The sequence below is a fragment of the Heliangelus exortis genome, chromosome 3, assembly GCF_036169615.1.
Source record: "Heliangelus exortis chromosome 3, bHelExo1.hap1, whole genome shotgun sequence".
Classification (NCBI taxonomy): Eukaryota; Metazoa; Chordata; class Aves; order Apodiformes; family Trochilidae; genus Heliangelus; species Heliangelus exortis.
Genome location: NC_092424.1, coordinates 25,880,893 through 25,899,606, shown reverse-complemented (window position 1 = coordinate 25,899,606; position 18,714 = coordinate 25,880,893). Strand labels below are relative to the sequence as shown.

At 35.4% G+C, this 18,714-nt stretch overlaps 1 protein-coding gene across 5 annotated transcripts in view; it reads right to left on the bottom strand.

The window, feature by feature from the left end:
- Window positions 1–1,390: 1,390 nt before the first annotated feature.
- MARK1 (microtubule affinity regulating kinase 1) overlaps window positions 1,391–18,714 on the bottom strand; it is a 56,657-nt gene continuing 39,333 nt past the window's right edge. For 2 of the 5 annotated variants that reach the window (XM_071739702.1, XM_071739706.1), the window contains 9 exons: window positions 15,178–15,277; window positions 14,465–14,577; window positions 13,089–13,242; window positions 11,763–11,956; window positions 9,163–9,263; window positions 7,995–8,156; window positions 6,899–7,153; window positions 4,089–4,133; window positions 1,391–2,035 (listed from right to left, as the gene is read on the bottom strand). In XM_071739702.1, the coding sequence (XP_071595803.1) occupies window positions 1,681–2,035; window positions 4,089–4,133; window positions 6,899–7,153; window positions 7,995–8,156; window positions 9,163–9,263; window positions 11,763–11,956; window positions 13,089–13,242; window positions 14,465–14,577; window positions 15,178–15,277 (1,479 nt within the window). In that variant the 3' untranslated portion in view covers window positions 1,391–1,680. The remainder of the gene's footprint in view (window positions 2,036–4,088; window positions 4,134–6,898; window positions 7,154–7,994; window positions 8,157–9,162; window positions 9,264–11,762; window positions 11,957–13,088; window positions 13,243–14,464; window positions 14,578–15,177; window positions 15,278–18,714) is intronic. The other 3 variants (XM_071739703.1, XM_071739704.1, XM_071739705.1) reach the window with 3 other exon arrangements.

The following is an 18,714-nucleotide window of genomic DNA, read 5'->3' as shown; positions in this document are numbered from 1 at the left end:
CAGATAAAAAAAAAAAAAAAAAGAAAAAAAGAAAAAAGCAAAAGGAGTTACAGTTCTTTCTTTCCAAACACCACCCTTTTTCTAAGGCAACAATACACGTCCATTTCCAAACATAACTTTTACATAGGAAAGCTACATCACAGTACAGCATGTAAAGTCCATCTCAGTCAAGAAGCCATCAGAGAAATGGCACATTTACTACACTTACAGCCTTCTAACTTAGGGTTACTGAGTTTACCACAGCTTTTTTTTTTAATTTTTATTTTATAAAGTGACAATTTCTTAATGAACTTTCTATTCTTCACAAGAGTGTGCAGATGGGGCCCATATGTTGATATAACAGTAATTACGACATTAAATAACATTGCACAACCAACCTCTATGGTTAATTCAGTACAAAATAACAAGTATTAAAATGTACCAGTACTAGTGGTTTTACATAGTTTATAATCATTAATTATGAAGGAAAAAAAAATGTGTGCTTTTTTTTTTTTTTTCTGGTAGGCAAGTGCCTAATTACAAAGCTGCACATTACAGGTATAATGATGTGGAATAAATACAAGAAATCTGGTAAAATATTAAACACAAACAGGTTACATGGGAACAAACTGTACAACCACAAAAGCATAAATCAACAATTTGTCATTATAAACAATTTATGTTTAGCTGTAAAATATTACATGGAATTGCATGTACTCTCTGGGGGCACATGTTCCAACAGCCAAGCTAATTCCTGAGGTGGTATTATTAACTTACACAATTGGTCAACACTTCAGATTATCTTGTGCTATTAAACAGTCCCAATATTAATATCTTTCCATAGAATGGAATTTATAGTATTCTGAAAGGCAGCAAACAAGTGATACTTTCTACTATGATATTCAAATGAAATGACTATGGTTCTCCAATTTGGTGCTACATTGCTACATGGGCCACAGGAGTAAGCACTGTAATCTGCAGACAGGACATCACACCTGGTTTCTGTTCCCCCACAGCTCTAAACTGACCCAAGGCAGAACAAAGTTTTTAAACTGTAAGTGCCAACACTGTAAACATGTATTTTTTTTTTTTTTTCCCAACTAAACACTGTCCAATAACAAGGATAGGAGCCAAAGATAAGCAGGAACAGTCTCATGTAGAAGAAAAGCCAATTATTCATCGACCTTTCATTCAAATAATGAACAATCTTTAAATAGTTAAAAATGGTCATGCTACAGTTGTGAAAACTATTTTTGTGCATTGGACTCAGGACACAAGTTGTTTAAAAAACGCATAATAGAGGTAAGACTTATAAAACCCACCAAAAATGTAAATGATAGGGGAGGACTTTTCCAACTCAAAGCATCAAATAGACATTTCTGTGCAGAAATCTAGACAACTATACAAGATCTGAATTAAGCAGTCATCTTTTTTATTATACAACTCTATGAACATAAAATGAACAGAATGCTCTATATACTTACCTGTACATGTGAACATAACTTCTTTAGCTACAGTTATTTAATATAGGTCATACTGAATTTAACTTTACAATTCTGAATAACTATGTATAACCTTATTGCAATAAGGGCAATTTCTACATGGGGAGTTTCACAGGCCAATCACATTAGGCGTAACCAGTACATTCAAAGAGTAGATCATGTATGAATCTTCCCTGATCCCAAAAAATTTATGTTCTCTTTACAGCTTAAGCTCATTTGCTATCTTGGATGCAATGTTCTTAAATGCGATAGAAGTCCCAGATATTCTCTTGAAACGAACTCCATTGAGTGACAATCGTGGCAGTTTGCAGACTTCCATCTCCCACTGAACAAGGCTATCTTGTCGTGCATCACCATGAACACAGAAGAGCAAAAACCTCTCTTTTTGTTCATAATCACAGTTATTAGCATCTAACACTTTCCGAATCTCTCTCATCATATCATTTGGGTCCATGGAACTAGTGGTCTTCATACTCCACGTGAACCGCAAGGAGCGTGGCTTTGAATCTTTGCTATCCTCCTTCTCTCTGTCTTTTGGTTCTCCAGAAACACTCCTGGAAGAAGTAACATAGAGGACAGTCAAAAATAAAAGCAACAGAGCCAAGAGACAGAAGAGAAATACAGTTCTAGAACAAGGGTTTCTAAACTGCGACTGTCACACGCAAGCTAATTCAAAGAGTTAGAGGGGTGCTGTTGGAACAGTTGTGCACCATCTCTTACACTCGTGTGCTGTGGCACAGCACTGTGGTGGCACACAAGCAAAGCAAGTTTGGAAACCTCTGCTCTAAAACGTTCCAGTGACATGTGCAATAGTAACTGCAGCAGACACACGTTACTCCATACTGCTCCAAAGAAAGTGGAATCTATGTAAAAGCATGACTGAAGTTCTGCCGATTTCATGATCTGGAGCATGCCATACACCAACAAAACTGAAGTTGAGGGACACAGTCCTGAAGCATAAACCATACTGTAAAGGCAGCAGCAGAAGAAACCCTACCCTGTGATTCCCAAGTCTTCAGTTAATTCTCTCCCCTCTTTTCTGCCTTTCCCCTTTTTGCATTTATTATGCATTTTTGACCTCTCTCTGTATAAAAAGACCTTATTCTAAGATGCTTTAACTGATGAAGCAGAATTTTGTACTGTAATTTGGTTGTAAACAGCTTGTTTATCAACAACAGTTGGGTACACAGCCAACAGCTTTTTCACAAAAGAGTGACATGTATACACAGAAGTATTTTAGTTGATAGAGTGACTTGGAGAAAATTTCAAGGGAGTAGCTTCCAATGAGTATTCTTACTGTGACACTTCCTTACTGAATACAGTATTTACTTCATTGTAGAAAGCATTTGGAGAAACAGCACTAATTATTTCAAAATAATTCCACAGCCAACTGTTTCTCTTCTAGTCCCAGGTACTTAAGATGCCTGATGGCTCTCCATCTGTCACTGAGGAAAGGTGCTGTTCTCATTTTGATGGTCTGTGTAAACTGTCACTATTCAGAGAGGAGTCAAAACAAGCTTTTTAGTTTAACTTCCAGGGTGATCCCCAAAGAACCACATTGCAGAGCATGGCAGAGAGAAGATATGAAACGACTTTTAGCCCAAAACAGACACTGTAGGATGACAAAAAGTAGAGGAAGCTAGAGAGTAAAAGCAAGAGCTGAAAGCAACTCCACACTTCATTTCATTCCAACATTTGATTAATTTGCTTAATCTATTTTCCCCTTCCATGTCAAGAATTGGACAGCGAACAGACTTTGAATTGAAAAGTGCTAATGTAGATAAAATGCATTGTGTTTTATACAATGTAACCTGTTGAGAAACTTTTTTTTTTTTTAGCAAAGCTTTTCTGTTTCAAAAACTAAGTCAATACTTTCTGTAAATGACCAGTTTAGAATGCAAACTACAATGCCTGTTCATTAGAGAGCATAAAATAAAAAGTATTGCACTGTGCTAAGCACATCAAAAAATGCAGAACCAAATGCTGAAACACGGCAAAAGAGCAGATATGCTGGCAAATGAGCATATGAAGGAATGCTTTATTATTAATGAAGCATCTACAGATTTGTGTACAGTGGTTGCCATACAAATTCAATCAAAGGGTCACCACCCTTTCTGTCCAAATGTCACTTATTTCTCAGTGCAAAGTGACATTAATTTCTCAGAAACTACAAGGTGTTTACTTCTGGCAAACAGCAGCTTTAGTAATGGAACATAGTATGTAAATATAGGAAAAATTTAATATATACATATATACACACAGACACACACAAAGCATACAAATTTTCCACTGAAACCAAAAGTAAACATCATTAATATTTATAATCCAAAACATGATTTTAAGTGCCTAAATGGCTGGTTAACTCCTATAGGGGGGCTTTATTATTCAATGTAATGTGCTTAAATAAAGTTTATATTAAATACTTTGCAAGAAAGCAAAGAAGAGGGAAAGGACCTCACCAACCCCCCCCCCCCCCCCCCCCCGATAAAAAACATCTTTGAATTGCAGTTTACTTCAGTGCTATTCTGATTTACATCCTGCTTTAAGAAATCACTAAAACCTTGATGCGAAAGACCTAGGAGCGAAGTATTAATAGTGGCTCCTCACCTTGAGGTGTCAGTTCTGCCACTGGCTTCGCCTTCACTTGGATCCCTCAAAACAAAGTTAAGGTTGAGATTCAATGATAAAAGTGAAAAATAAAAGTTAAGAAAACCTACATCTAGAACAATGTTATATAACTACTGGAAAAAAAAAAAAAAAGGAAAAAAAAAATCAGTATAATAATGTCAAGCCTAATACTGTTTAAGAGCATTTTTTCACAGCTGTAATTTTAATTTTCCTTTATGATACCTTAACTTCTTTCAGCTTTGACATGTGCTTTTTTAATGTTTGGGTTTGTTTTTGTTTTTTTTAAACTGATGGCAAAATAAACACATTGTTCTCTACCTACTGCAGACAGAGCAATGGCCACATATAATTCCAGCAAGCACAGAGGAGCAATCAATCAAGGGGGCCCAGGGTGGCCTCTGTTCTGCACTGTTCTGGGCCAAGCCTTAAGACCTCAGTCCTGAAAGCACTTAGGTACAAGTTTATGCTTAAGCACACTTAAATAATAAAAATAAGATGTGCCTAAGAGTTTGTAAAACTAAACATTTGGAGCCAGGTTCAGAAATGGTTACTTCAACATCTGCTTAACTCTAAGCAAATCAGCTGTTATATTGACTTCTGTAAGATTACCAGTGTGTTTGAGGTTAAACATATCTTTTTTTAAAATCTTCTTGAATTAGAGCTATACTTTACCAAGGAACCATTTTGTATTATGCCTTTTTAGTCTGAAGCAACTTGAAAAAATAGCCATCAATTTTACAAGCCACCTAGGTATGTTCCTAGTGCTGCTGTACAAACATTTTAGCACCCAATTTTAAGTATCTAGTTAATTTAATACCTTCAAAACACAAATACTTTAGTAACATCAGAAAAGTAACATTTGAAATAAACCATTGGAACAAAACACTTCAACATCTTATTAGCATTCACATTATACATTTGTTTCATATACTTACCAAAAAAGGCATTTACCTCTGTCAAAATAAAGTCAAAAAAGTCCTTCATGACACCTTCTAATAAAAGTATGCTTTAAACCATTATTTCCTGAACAGTACAAAAATTATAAAGCATGCAGTTACATGATCCAACTAAAAGAACAGCATCCTCTAACTCCATCCATGTAATCACTATCTCAAACCAAAGTTTAAATAAAAAAAACATAACACCAACAAAAAAACCCAACACCACCAGCAACAAAACAAACAACAACCCTACAAAGCCTTCAAGTACAGGAAAATGTATTTTTAACAGTATAAAACATAACTGGAAGTTGTATAAAAATGTCCTGTAGTAAAGATAATTTTTAAATACATCAATTTACAATATGTGAATTCTAAATATAGTTGAAAATATAATTTTAATACTCTAGTTTAACATAATGAAAATATTACAACTTTGATCTGACCGCAAAAAAATTCAGGATACCATTCCTTGCAAATAACAATGAGCCTTGAGACAAAAAAATAGCCTGTGCTCTTGAATTCAATTAGTTACTTTACATAAAACACTGTTCTTCCCATTGAGAAATCTACACTGACAACAGAGTTGACTGACTTTGCTGAAACTTTTTTTCTTTTTAAAAACTAGAGAACACTCTCTCCCTCCAATTATATATGAGTTTGAGATAACAGTAAAGGAGGATCATAATCCTGTATCTTCAGGTTTCTGAAAAAACATCATTCACATACTTTTTTTTTTTTTTTTGGTCATCTTAGGAGGTATTACTTATACACAGACACATCAGCTCACCAAGTTAGATGAATTTTATGAGGAACATCACTGCATTTCCAGCTCTCTCTTTTTTCCCTTGTAATATCACCTTACATGATTTACGTTTTGCTTACAAATTTTGAACTGCTAGCTCAACGTAGCTTTGAATTTATCCTTCTTTTACACACAAGAGATGGAATTTAAAACATAAAAGAATATTTCTGCAAATCAATTTAAGGTTTTTTTATATACAATTGTTGTAAAACTGGCAATAGTGCATTAAATACACATCCACTATTAGGCTTAGGAATTGTAAGTAAAATACTGTTAGAAAAAGGTAAACTGAAATTAAATCCCCTTTTGGGAAAGTTATTGTGACTGCTAAATCAACAGTGACTATTGTATTTGAAAATTTTTCGCAGTACCTCTCCTCACAGCACTACTACTGTTAGCATCATCCCAGGAATGAATGACAGTCTGGGATGTGTGCATTTTCTTCTTCCAGAATCTTGAAGTTGTATTTGAAGCAGCTGGTAATGCTATACTAGAGGCTGTGTGATACTGAAATATAAGTACTGCCAGACTTCTGCCCACTTCTAAACTTCCCATTTATTCACAGATTTTGCAGGTCCATGAAATCATCTGTAAATACCAATTCCCTTTATGCACAGCAATAACATAATTCTAGTTTTTATAATCTAGGCCTTTCATCAAACCGCACTCAGTTAAAAAGTAAAATATTGTTAATGTTAAATAATGATTTTTTAAATAATTTTTAAGTTACTGCTTTCAGTACATCGGTTTAACTTAACTGTAGCACATTTGTATTTTAGCTGTAAAGCATGAACAAAAATACCCTTTGAGTGGCATTCTCTTGCTCTTTTAAGATAAAGAATCAGAATAGTTGATCAAACAATGTTTACAACATAAACAGAGAAGTAAAACAAGGCAGGTTCTGGAAAGCAACACAAAACAAGCAGCATTCTAACTAAGTTTACATTTACTTTAGACTTGAACTGGAAATTCTCAGTGACTTGCAATTATGGCCCTAGTTAGAGGCTGAATTGTTTTGTTTTTCTCCTAAAAACCGAGGTACTAACCTGCGAACAAACTTGGAAGTTATCTTGCTTATTATACCAGTTGATGTCCCTCTTCTAGCATGTGCAAAAGCACCGGTTTCATGGGATGGTGAGGCAGGTGGTCCATTGTAAGTGGCATTACGCCGCTCCCTTAGCTGCTCACCATGGAAAGTGCTTCGACTTGAACTCCCCCGAGGAAAGCGGGTGCGGTCTGGAGTGGTAGTGCTAATACTATGAGCAGACGGGGAAGCAGCAGGCACTCTTTGAGTTGCACTGCTAGGAAAACAGAAGCATAAATAAAGAGAAAGACTGGGCTAGAAACCCTCCTACATAACAACCATTTCTCAAAGACAGGAAAAAACCCAAAACAAAACAAAAAAACCCAAACCCGCTCTTGATTCTTTTTTTTTTTTTTTTTTTTTTTTTTTTTTTTTTTTTTTTTTTTTAACCTCAATCTGCTATGGATTTGCTTTTATCATCCGTACTTAGAAATAATGAAGTAATATTGTCAGAGTAAAATCAAGTTATCTCAAGTATTAGGAGCAGTTTATAAAAGCATACATAAATAAGAGCACAAAGGAAAAAAAAAAAAGGTAGAAAAGCCTGTAGCACTATCTGGAAGTGTTCCCAGTTCTCTTCCACAAAATCTGTTCATCAAAACCTTTAACACACAAGCACTCCAAAAACTTGACAGATATTTCTTGAGAAGTAAATCATCTAGCACAAAGACATGTGTAAAGTTATTTGGGCAGTTAATAGTAAGAGGAAACTAAATAAAGTAAGAGGAACTATACTACAGTGTTTTTAAAAGGAAATGAGCCTAGCAATTTATAAAAACGAGAGGTTGAGATTTCAGTATTTCATTCAAATTTATAGTTTTCTGAAAGCTTCCAGAGGGAGGCAGTCAAGGAGCTTCGTTGACTTTAGGCAAACGTGATGAACAAAAGCAGGCTTAAATCATATGCAATGCCCACCCTACTTCAGTAAGCTACTGGTTGGAAACAGAACACATCATGACAATTTCTAATGCACTGAAAACATACTGAACTATGCCATGAACTGAACAGCAACATTTTCACAGTGCACAGCATCAAAGAAATAATAATCAAGTGATTACCTTGGTCGGTAAGCTTCAGTGCCATCTTTGATGGTTGGCAGTGTAACTTTTATGGGATGACCAGAAGCAGACATGGACTTCTGATGTCGAGGTCGTGTGGATACAGAAGAAGCTACTGCAGAGCCTGCAGAAGATGTGCTGCTTGCAGACATTTCTGTTAGGCTTTGACCATGGCAGCAAGGTGGGAGGGACAGACAAATAGAAAAGGAAAAAAGGCAAAGTAACCACTAATTTTTTCTTTTAGAACACTGCAAGTGCTAGTTAAATAACCAGGAGAATGACTGACCAGCCTGCCTCAGTCAGCTAAGTAAAGAACACAGAATTCTGAGAAACTTAGGTTAATCCATAAATCAAATCATCATATACAAAATTAGGTATTTTCATCCCTCCCAAGATTAAAAGTTTACACATGTATTATTCAAACTAATGAAAAAAGACTATGAAGAGCACATGGAAAACCTAAAAAGGAAATTTGCAAAGGACTTTAAAAGTTTGATTTAAATAGACCCCCTTTTTGTGAAGTGAATATGCTTATTTTCAGTTAAAACTAAAAAACATTAAAAACACCTAAAACTTGTAACATTTGGAACCAGTGTCACATCATCACTTGGAAGCTGCTGTTTCTAAAGGACCAAGTTTTACTTCTCCCCTGGACTATCCCAGCCACTGCTAGGCTGAGCCAACCCTTTTAAAATACAGTTTCTTCTACCAATACTTTCATTTCTGATTTATGTAGGTGTCACTGAAGGGATGAAACTAGTAGCAAAACCATTGTTTTATTAATTTTTAAAACAAAGGCAAACTACAGCTCTGCCTCTGGAAGCATAATGAAATTGCATTCATGATAAATTAGCAAAAACAGACCCAAAGCTAAATAATACCTGTACCAAAAAGGTAAAGATTTTGGATGAATAATCCAATGGCAAGATGTTCAGCTACTTCAAGCCAAAATTCAACTGCAACACAATTTATTGCAGGAAATGAAAATATACAGCTCAAAAGAAAATTCTTCATTTTTCAGAATATGCTCAAAGAGCTGTGCATATTCATTGCACTGATGAAAATATATCATTATCCTTCATAATGGTATTGATTAACTGCATAGCCTGCTTCTAATATGCCTCAGCTCTTGTACCTAAGTTAGTAAGTAAGAAAAGTTAAAGTATACCTGTTATCCTTCCCATTCTGAATTGCAGAATAGCGATCTGAAGAACGTTCACAAACATAAGTGTTCCTCCTTGTCATTCCACTACCAGAAAATACATTATTCTAGAAGAAAATTGAGACTAAAATTAACATTAAATATTTTCTTCTACTATACATTATGTTTTACAAAAATTTAAGCATATGAAGCAAATAATAAGGTTTCAGGCATTTATGTATATTCTTGATGTCTTCAAATGTATTAGGTTAATCTGTTGACACAAGTAATTTATATCAGCTATATTTTCTCCACTTGTTCATTCACCATCTCATTACTGTACCATGGAGAGTACTCTAAAAGAAAATGGAGTGAAATTTAATTTTACTGACATTTGCATTGCTCAGCATTATTATCCCATTCCCATATACTGCCATTATGCTAACACATTACTGAATTATTTGTTTCTGGTATCAAAGAAACTAACTGGAATCCCAGAGAACACATCTGTCTGGCTAGGAGCAGGTTCCTTCTGCAGGTTAAATTGCCCACTAGACCTCCAGCGTTAAGTCTGCTAGGCCCTGCTAAAGGTTTTCAAGAAAAAAATTAACACATCTGCTTCAGTCAACCCAGAACTGATGATGCAGATAACATGGCAAATGGACCATGTAATAACAAACACTGATGGGACTTGGTTACTAGTTTCAGTTTGCACACACTTCATAAAATAGCAGCATTCTTCTTCTCCTACCCCAGCCATGCAAAGATTAGCTGCTGAAGAATTACTTTTAGTACAGGACATACTGCCTTGTTTTTAATACAGAATTTAATTTAATTTAATTTCAACAGAATGAATTTGGGGTGAGAGACAATTGCTAAGTGCTAACATTACAGACTGATGTGTGAGGGCAAAGATTTCTAATACACTAAACTTTGGTACAGTAGGACATAATGAGCTTGGCAGGAGTCACTGTGTGTTTAGATCTCCCTCATCAAAAACTTTCTGGCATTAGTATAATGCCATAAACTACTGAATAAAGTGCTTCAAACCAAACTGCCAAGAAATATTAGCAACTGCAGTAACTTTTTTTTAAATTAAACTCTTGTTAGACCGATAGGACTGAAGGTAATGAATATGCTTTTAAGAAATCAGGCTTTCCCTAAGATCATGCTACCCTCAAAGTTACACAGAAGTATTTTAAAATTACGCTGCTGTTATAGTACCAGAGACAACTGATTCCTTCATCCTGACCATCACAAAGCCTTCCCACAAGGTCCCCCAAAATAGTAAAACAGCTAAAAATGTACAAATACTGAAGATGCCATTAGCAGGCAGATCAATTCTCATTCTCCATAGAAAAGACATTCTATTTTATTAGTTGTCACAAAACAGAGATGTGCTTCTGAAATGTCAGTTTGTACCACACATGACTAATTAGCCTTGGGGCAACACAGTTTTGGTATGAAGACTCAAAGTTTCTGCATGCAATCCACTCAGCCGTGATTTCAAAGATGTTGTGGAAGGAAAAAGTATTTGAAAAAAACACCCCACCAAACAAACCTTTAAAGCATTTGCTGACACAGCCTGCAGAACATTAAGAGTTAAATGAACTTGAGCATTTGTTTTGTTTAAAGAGAATTCTAGGAGAAACACATATCATCTTCCCCGAATATCCAAGATGGGAGCCAACACATAGAATCCCAAGGGACAATGGGAATTCCTGCTGCCCATCTACTGTACTAAAAGACTGCCAAAATTTTAAATTTAATACAGCATGTCTCTTTAACAGCAAAAAAGTATTCTGAATCTTAAATTATGACTGAGCTTTTTTTTTTTTTTTTTTTCTTTTTTCTTCAAATGAACTCTTGTTCCAAAGCAGCTGCTTAAGCACTCTGCAGTAACTTTTCATTGTGTATCTTAGATACCAATACTACTGCAAATGAGATGCTTCCATATTAGGAGACACAGACTTTCCTTTTTGGAATGAAGATGTCTGAGGTGGTAATATGATAGCAGTTTACAAAACTGCAAATTATATCATCTCAGAAGAACTAGCAAATTAAGAATTTCTTAATACAAGAACCAGGCTATAACTCATTAACATCAACAGGCACACATATCATGGAATAAGTGGGTTGTTCCTCCTCCTCTCACCCCATTTCTTGAAGTCCAAAATGAAGTGCTTTTAGAAAGCCAGACAGATAAATTTACAGAGAAAATGTTTATGAGGGATACTAGATAGATTATTCAGGTGAAATCTCTGATCAGGAAGTCCCTTGACTTCCTTGTAGAGGATTAGAACCAAAAAAAGAGCACCACACATGGGCTCTGTTCTTACATTAATTCCCTAAATTACTATTATTTGACTTGACAGATCTTCAGTTTGCCCAAATGCAAGAATTCTTGTGCTTACTATTTTGCTAGTGTTAGAAAAAATAAAGTTGGGGGAGGAAGGGGAATGCTTATTTTAGTAAACATCCACTGTAGTTTATTTCTGTCTGCCAGTGAAAGTTACCAGAAATAGACCTAGTGGCTAGGCCATTATGTCTGTAGTAAAGACTTATGCTGCAGCTTTAGTTTAAAGAGGAAAAAATAAATAGAACAAGCCAAAAGTGCACACACTTACACTGGGAGCTGTAGTTGACTTCTTTCTTTCTGGACCCACAAGTGGACTTGCAGCCATCTCCCCTTTGGATCCCACTGTAGCGCTGCTAAGTTTGCGTGAGACATCTTTGTCCCAATCTTCTTTCTGTTCACTTTCCACACTATTTGCCTGAGCCCTTTTTGTGTATGACACAGCAGGAGGAATTGAAGGACCAACTGCCGAATAAAAATAGTATTAATAAATACCACACTTTTCTTGACCAAAATAGTCTAAATATAATTCTCCAAGTCATAAAAAAAAAAAAGCATTGGAAAAACCATGACTACAAAATTGGCACATACCTATTAAACTGGTCAGTGACAGCCTAAACTCTTTTTACCCACTCTATCTTCATTACCAATTTCCAGTTGGAACTAGTTTCCATTTTCTATCAATACGTAAAACCTAAAAGAATATTTTAATTCTCATTTTAAACCTGTGCAATCTGTGCAATGTTATGAAAAAAGGAATTAGAGGATACTTCTCAAATTATTTTTTTCAGTTCTTTTTGCCACATATCTTGTGAAAGATACCACTATGAAAGACCTTTTTCCCTGAAAACCCTAGAACTACTTAATTTAAAAGCATATTCATACTTGGAAAAATTTAAGTTCTTTCCCCCTCATCATTCTTTAAAATGCTTTGGGGCAAATCCTCCATCAGTATATGTTCTTGATATGAAATTACATCAGCTGATGATCTTCACAATATTGGTTACTTTTTTGGAAAAAACACCACCACACTAACACAGAGGGAAAACAGTACTGAAAAAAATTTAGAAAGAACAATGTAAATTAGGTAGAAAAAAGGGCCAAACATTTTAGAAACATACCTAGTAACTTGATAGTACTCTTTGAGGAAAAAAAAAAATAAAAACACCTTTTAATGTTTTAAATATGCACTCCTTCTTGATGTAACCACTTTCACTTAAAAATGTTTACTGAATTCTTGGTAAAATTATTGTATTTGGGAAGGAAATACTTTGGCCCCAACTTCAGATATACTGATAAGCACAATAGCTAGCAGCCTTCAGGTTTATTCAGACCAATATTTTACCACTACTTCCTAAACAGGAAACATCCTCAAGCTCTTATTTGGTGAGTCAACCAAGTAACCAGTCCAAAAAATTAATTTTGTAAATTACATTGACCCAGATTTACCACAGAGGCGTTTATACAAAAGAAAAGCATCACAGCAGAGCATGATGAGATACAGAACAAATGCAGAGAGTGGTGGACTGGCCAGGTTCACAAAACACTGCACATTCATGCTTAAATTGCGTATGGAATGTTGGAATGCCACCCCCACCGTGATCGCTGAAGCGCCGTTGCTTCTGATTTGTTGATATGCTCCGTTGGACCTTCAGGTGGGCAGGAGACTGCACAGAACTGTTGTTAAGGTCACTGCTAGGACGAGATCTTTGACCTAAGTTGCTGCTGGACAAGGACTCTCCTCCTTCAAACTACAAGGAAAAGAGTTTTCCAAAACATAAACAGAATTAAACATTACCGGCATTTTTATGGCATAATAAAGTGAAGAGTTCTAATGAAGGGCACTTGGTAAATTGAAAATTGGATCCAGAATCTAATTTGCTTCAAGATAAATTTTATCACTTCATCTGTGTTTAATGTGCTTTAAAATATAAAAGAAGTCTTGACAGGAACAAAACCTGTGCTATTTTAAAACTTAGGCCAAAGAATGGCTCCCTCTGCCCCACCCCATCCTTTTTTTTTTTTAAATGCATTGGATTGAGTTAGAAGGGCTAAAAGAAGCAAGTACTACTGTTTCAAGGATTCTTTATGGTCTTCAGCACATTTTTATAATGTATGTAACTCAGCCACTGGTTTGTTGATATGCAAGAAACTTAAGTTTTAAGTAAGAGCAGGGGAAATGCCCAAGAGCATCTTCCAAGCCTTTTGAGTCAAAATAATTTTAGACAGATTCCCTCTATGCTCTGCCATCACAAGGGAATTCTGGTTGAGAGATGCTGTGGGAAAATGCACTCAAGGATGCCCATATCAGATTTACAGTATCTTGGAAATGAGGCAAGGCTGATGAAGCAGCAGGAAATATTTCCTTCAAAAACAAAGTCTTGGTTAGTCATGGCTTTATTTCTTGAAAATCCCTGAGGTCCGAAAAGATCTACAGATCCCTCTAGTTCCAAGAAAGTCAAAAGACTTTCTACTGCAAATTTATTAATGACTATGAAGCAATTACTTATTGGATAATAAGATATACTATAATATAGTATACAAAGGAGAAAGAATGAGTACTTTTCTGAGAAGTAAAGGATGTTACATCTTAGTAGTTAGAAGAATGATTGCTCTCATCAAGTTAACTATTTCAGATTTTAACTATAAACACATGACAGGAAGAAGACTAGCACTCAAAAGTTATGCCACTTCAGATTAACAGCTAGCTTTTTAAGAAAGCAATTCAACATACTTATAAGCAAATGTGACAATACATATTTATAAACAAATGTGACAATACTGTATTCAACCTATTTCTTCATATAGGAACTAACAAGATAAACAAGAAGATATGCAAATGGAAGACATTAATAAGTAATCAATTACATGAAGATGTTAAAAATAGTTCATTAAAAAACATTGATAACCAGAATATCCAACCCACCCAGATATAAAGGCCAAAATAGTGTATGTAAATTAGGTAGCACTTACTTCGGGTGGTTTTCTACCTAGAAGCAGATAAGTAGCCATGACTTCATCATACTTCTGGTTTACTAAAGATTCATGGATTTCTTCTCTTGAAAAGCCCATTGTGACCATAATATCTAAAAGGAAAAAGAGATAGGTACATTAGCAGAGTAAGTGCTTGGGTTTGTTGATAACTTAAGAACAACAAAAAGAGAATAAACTCTAATAATTTATCAGGTTACTAGGATTCAACCCGAACAGCAGCATCTTGCTGCGCAAAACTAGAAAAGCTACAGCTTCCTTGGTTCATAGTTATTTTCTTCTTGGAAATTCTCAACAATTGTTCAATGTAATTCAATATTATTCAACATCAAATGTTGTTTGACAAACAAATAAAATACTAGCAAACAGTTACTATGAATGGCCACAGGGCCAACACAATGGTATCTCTGACCATAGTGGATAAAAATTCTTGCCCTGATAACAAAATCTGTTTCCTTCTGCCTGTTGAATTATGTAATCTTATTTCTCTTCTTCTGTACTTATAGATTCATGCCAGTTCAGTGAAGTCACAACACTAGTTGTATGGAGAGCTCTGTAATGATATTTCTCATTTAAATAGGAAGAAAATATTTTCCATGTATTTTCCACGTATTATGAGAAATTAAAAAAGCATTTAGTTTGATTTACAAGGTAAAATTGCCTATATATATGCAATACCCTTGTAAAAGCCTTACCTATTCTCTTGGTGTCATTAAAATCTGGTTCAGGCTCAGTATATGGCTTTAGTTCTTCTTCTTCATGGCCAACATTCATCCACCGGTCTTTCATAATTTGCTAAGAAAAGAAATGAGCTTTAGGTCAACTTGCCATTTACTATATCCGATTAAATCTGTGATAGGTGGTCTAGAGAATAATAAATTAAAATTCCTAATAATCTGAATACTGCTCTTTCCCCTCAACACCTTACTGTTTCTTTTATCGTTCATTTGTTTCTATTAGTTCATTCTCCCTAATTATTTACACTTTACAGTACAAAAGCCCCCCCTCCCAAGAAAAACTACTCAGAGAATAAACCTGCACTGGCAACATGCAAAAATCATGCATTTTGTACCCTTCACTTGCACCATCTCTTAATCTCATCTTGCTGAGTGCCTGACTTGGTTAGTTCCCTAGAAGTTACTACAATACCAACTCTATCACAATAAATAACTCCTTCAAATAGTAACAGAGGAAGTGTTTAGAATTTCAGGAATATTTCAGGAGTGTGCCGATACTTCCGGCAGTAATTTGTTTCCAGATCATTATGCCAAGTGGTCATTTCTTCCTACGGATCTCACTGCAGTTGACCTAAATATGTTCACAGTTTGGCTGGAGGGCACAAAGCCTCTTAACTCTCTCTATGCCATGCAGATACTTAGAATTTCTCCTGCATTCTTAGAAAAATTTCCTTTTGCTGTGATCTGGATCTTTCATAAATCTGCAAGACTGAATAAATCAGCTGAAATCCCTAACCACCACTACCATTTCTCCTTAGGAACATTTCTTTTTTTTTAAAACAGCTAAAAATATTTTCCCTCCTACAGAAACAGGAACATGTGCCTTGTAAGGGACAGATGCTAATACTGCTCACAACATTGACAGAGGAGTGAAACAAGTGCCAGCAAGTCAAGTTTCCCACAGGCTTCAAATACGCCTCACAAACACTGAATTAAGTTCTCATAAAGGGCAAAATATTCAATTTTACATTGCTATAACCAAATTCTTTATATGTAATTGCTGCCAATTTACAGACTCAAATAACTGTATCCTTAAAGGAACAATACAGAACTTTGTACTTGGGCCAGAAACATTTTACAGACAATAAAACATCAAGTTGTGTTCAAGAATCTGTCACTGAATTAAATTTTTTGCATTTGAGGGGGATAAAGGTGAAGGAATTGCTATATTGCATTTCTGGCACACAGAACATGTGTCTATTTAACAACAGACTTTGATTATATATTTGTAGCCTTAACATGATAGATTCCCCAAAGAATACTAAGCACTATCTGCAATTAAAGATATTGTTAATCAAATCTAAAGTTTAAGCATCATGAGGTGTTTGGATTACAGGAAACACACTGCTCAAATCCCACCTCCCTTTCTTGATCCTTCTTGAATCATTAGGCAAACCCAACATACCCACTCATTTTTTCATGTCTTTTTAGTAGGTGGATCTATAGGTTTCCATTTGTCAAATACAAACTTTTGCTTTTCTGTCTCTTAAAGATATCATCTTGTATGCATATTCAGTTATTGTACAACTCTTGACACAGGCTCTAACAATGAAGCATTCTGAAGTGACACAAATGATCCAATTCCAGGATGAATATTACATCTGTGCCCAGTTCAGCTGAGGTTCCAGTCAGCTGATTAAGCAGCAGCAGCATTGGCCAGGGTATTTAAAGATCTGATCCAAACTGTATTTCATAGAGATCAACTCAAACTGAATTTCCATCAGCTAGATATTGTTGATGAGGTTTACCTAAATTTTCAGGAAAACTAGCTAATAAAAATCTGGCCAGGGTACAAACCTGTCTGTCTTATGTCAAAATTATTTCCTTTATTACTCTTTGAAAGTTGTATCTCCCCTGTGAGAATTTCATCAAGTTTTGCTTTGCAAAGAACTGAAGACTGGCAGGGGAGAAAGAATCTGTTGAAATCCTGATATTTAAGAGATCCACATATTTTCTGACAATGCATTTTCTTATCTCTTCCTGCCCTTTCTGCAAATATTTACTGTTTACAACAACATTCTCCTGTTTCCAAAATGTTTTCTCTCTCCTGCAATCATGAAAAAGTCTAGATGAACCATTGTAATAAAAACTTGTCTGGTTCTCACCAGAGGAAGAGTATTAAGCCCAAGCCACATGGTGCTAAACCTGTGTCAGTCGTAGCGTTGATGCTAATGTCACTGACAAACATTCTGTTGGATGGTCTGGGAAAACCATGCATAGGAACTGAGCTGGTGTAAGGCTGGAAGTGAGCAAATAATTAAAAACCAAAGCACAAACAAAAATCTCCCTACCTCAGATGATTCTGTCTTTCTACCTCTAGAACTTTCTAATAAATAGGTTATTCCATTCTAAATTTGTATTTTTAGAAGTGCTCAGACAGAAGAAATAGTAATTTCTTTCCAACCATGTAACATAGCTTTCTAATTCAACAAATGTCATTTCAGGAATATTCATTTTTTAAAAAAATATGCTCTCTCTCTCTCATATTAGCATACTGATCTATTACCATCACCATCACCATTAGTATTTTGGTGATGGATCACACATAACATTTACTTGCTCTCTTCCCTACAATCTGTCAACTACACCATTCCAGCAAGACTGCTATCCAGCACCTCTCTCCAGGGACATGAATAAGTTTTAGAACAACTGAGTAACACTACAACATCTAGAATGAAAGTGAAACTAGATCTGAAGAGAAACTGCTAAAACTCCAGAGGCAAGTTAAATAAAAGGAAAATCTCTTTTCTGAAAATTTAAGCACAACACTGGGGGGGGAACTTTCATCATCTTTGAGTGACTATGCTCTTATCACTATGTCTCTCTAGACAGTAACAAACACAACTAATGTATACCAGTAAAGTAGAAGCCATCACTCACTTTTCTCTTCAGCACAGGTTTTATTCAAGTTAAAACTACTTATCACAAGACACAACCCAGATTCAGCTTGAAATAAGTTGCATGAAGACAGAGCTCAGTAAATGCATGCTTCCTTGCACAGGTAGCATCCATGCCAGGAAGCATAAGTCATGCCACTACAAATAAAAAGCTGCTTAGATGGGATTTACTCTCTGGAACACCATCCACTGCTACACAAATATGCATAGAAAGATGAAACAAAAGTCACTGGTGATTAACTCATGCAAATACTATTTTAAAACAATTCTGTTTATCTTCTGCTCTAGCTTCATCTCTATGGCAAGTAGATGTTAGTTTAAAAAGTCTCTATTTGTTAAAGTAGTCAAAAAAACAGAACAGGGCAGCATTTAGAGTGAACTCTACACAAAATATTTGTTAAAAATCAGCTCCAGAGTTATCCAGCAAGTACATGCCAATACAACAAACTTGAACAAAACAGACCCTTAAAAACACCAAACCTTTTGGACACCTTACAAATTACACACAGATATTATGTGTGTCCAATGAAGAAAAAACCCTATTTACTAACAAAAACAAACCAAACCAAACACATAAAACCCCAAATCATATTTCAGT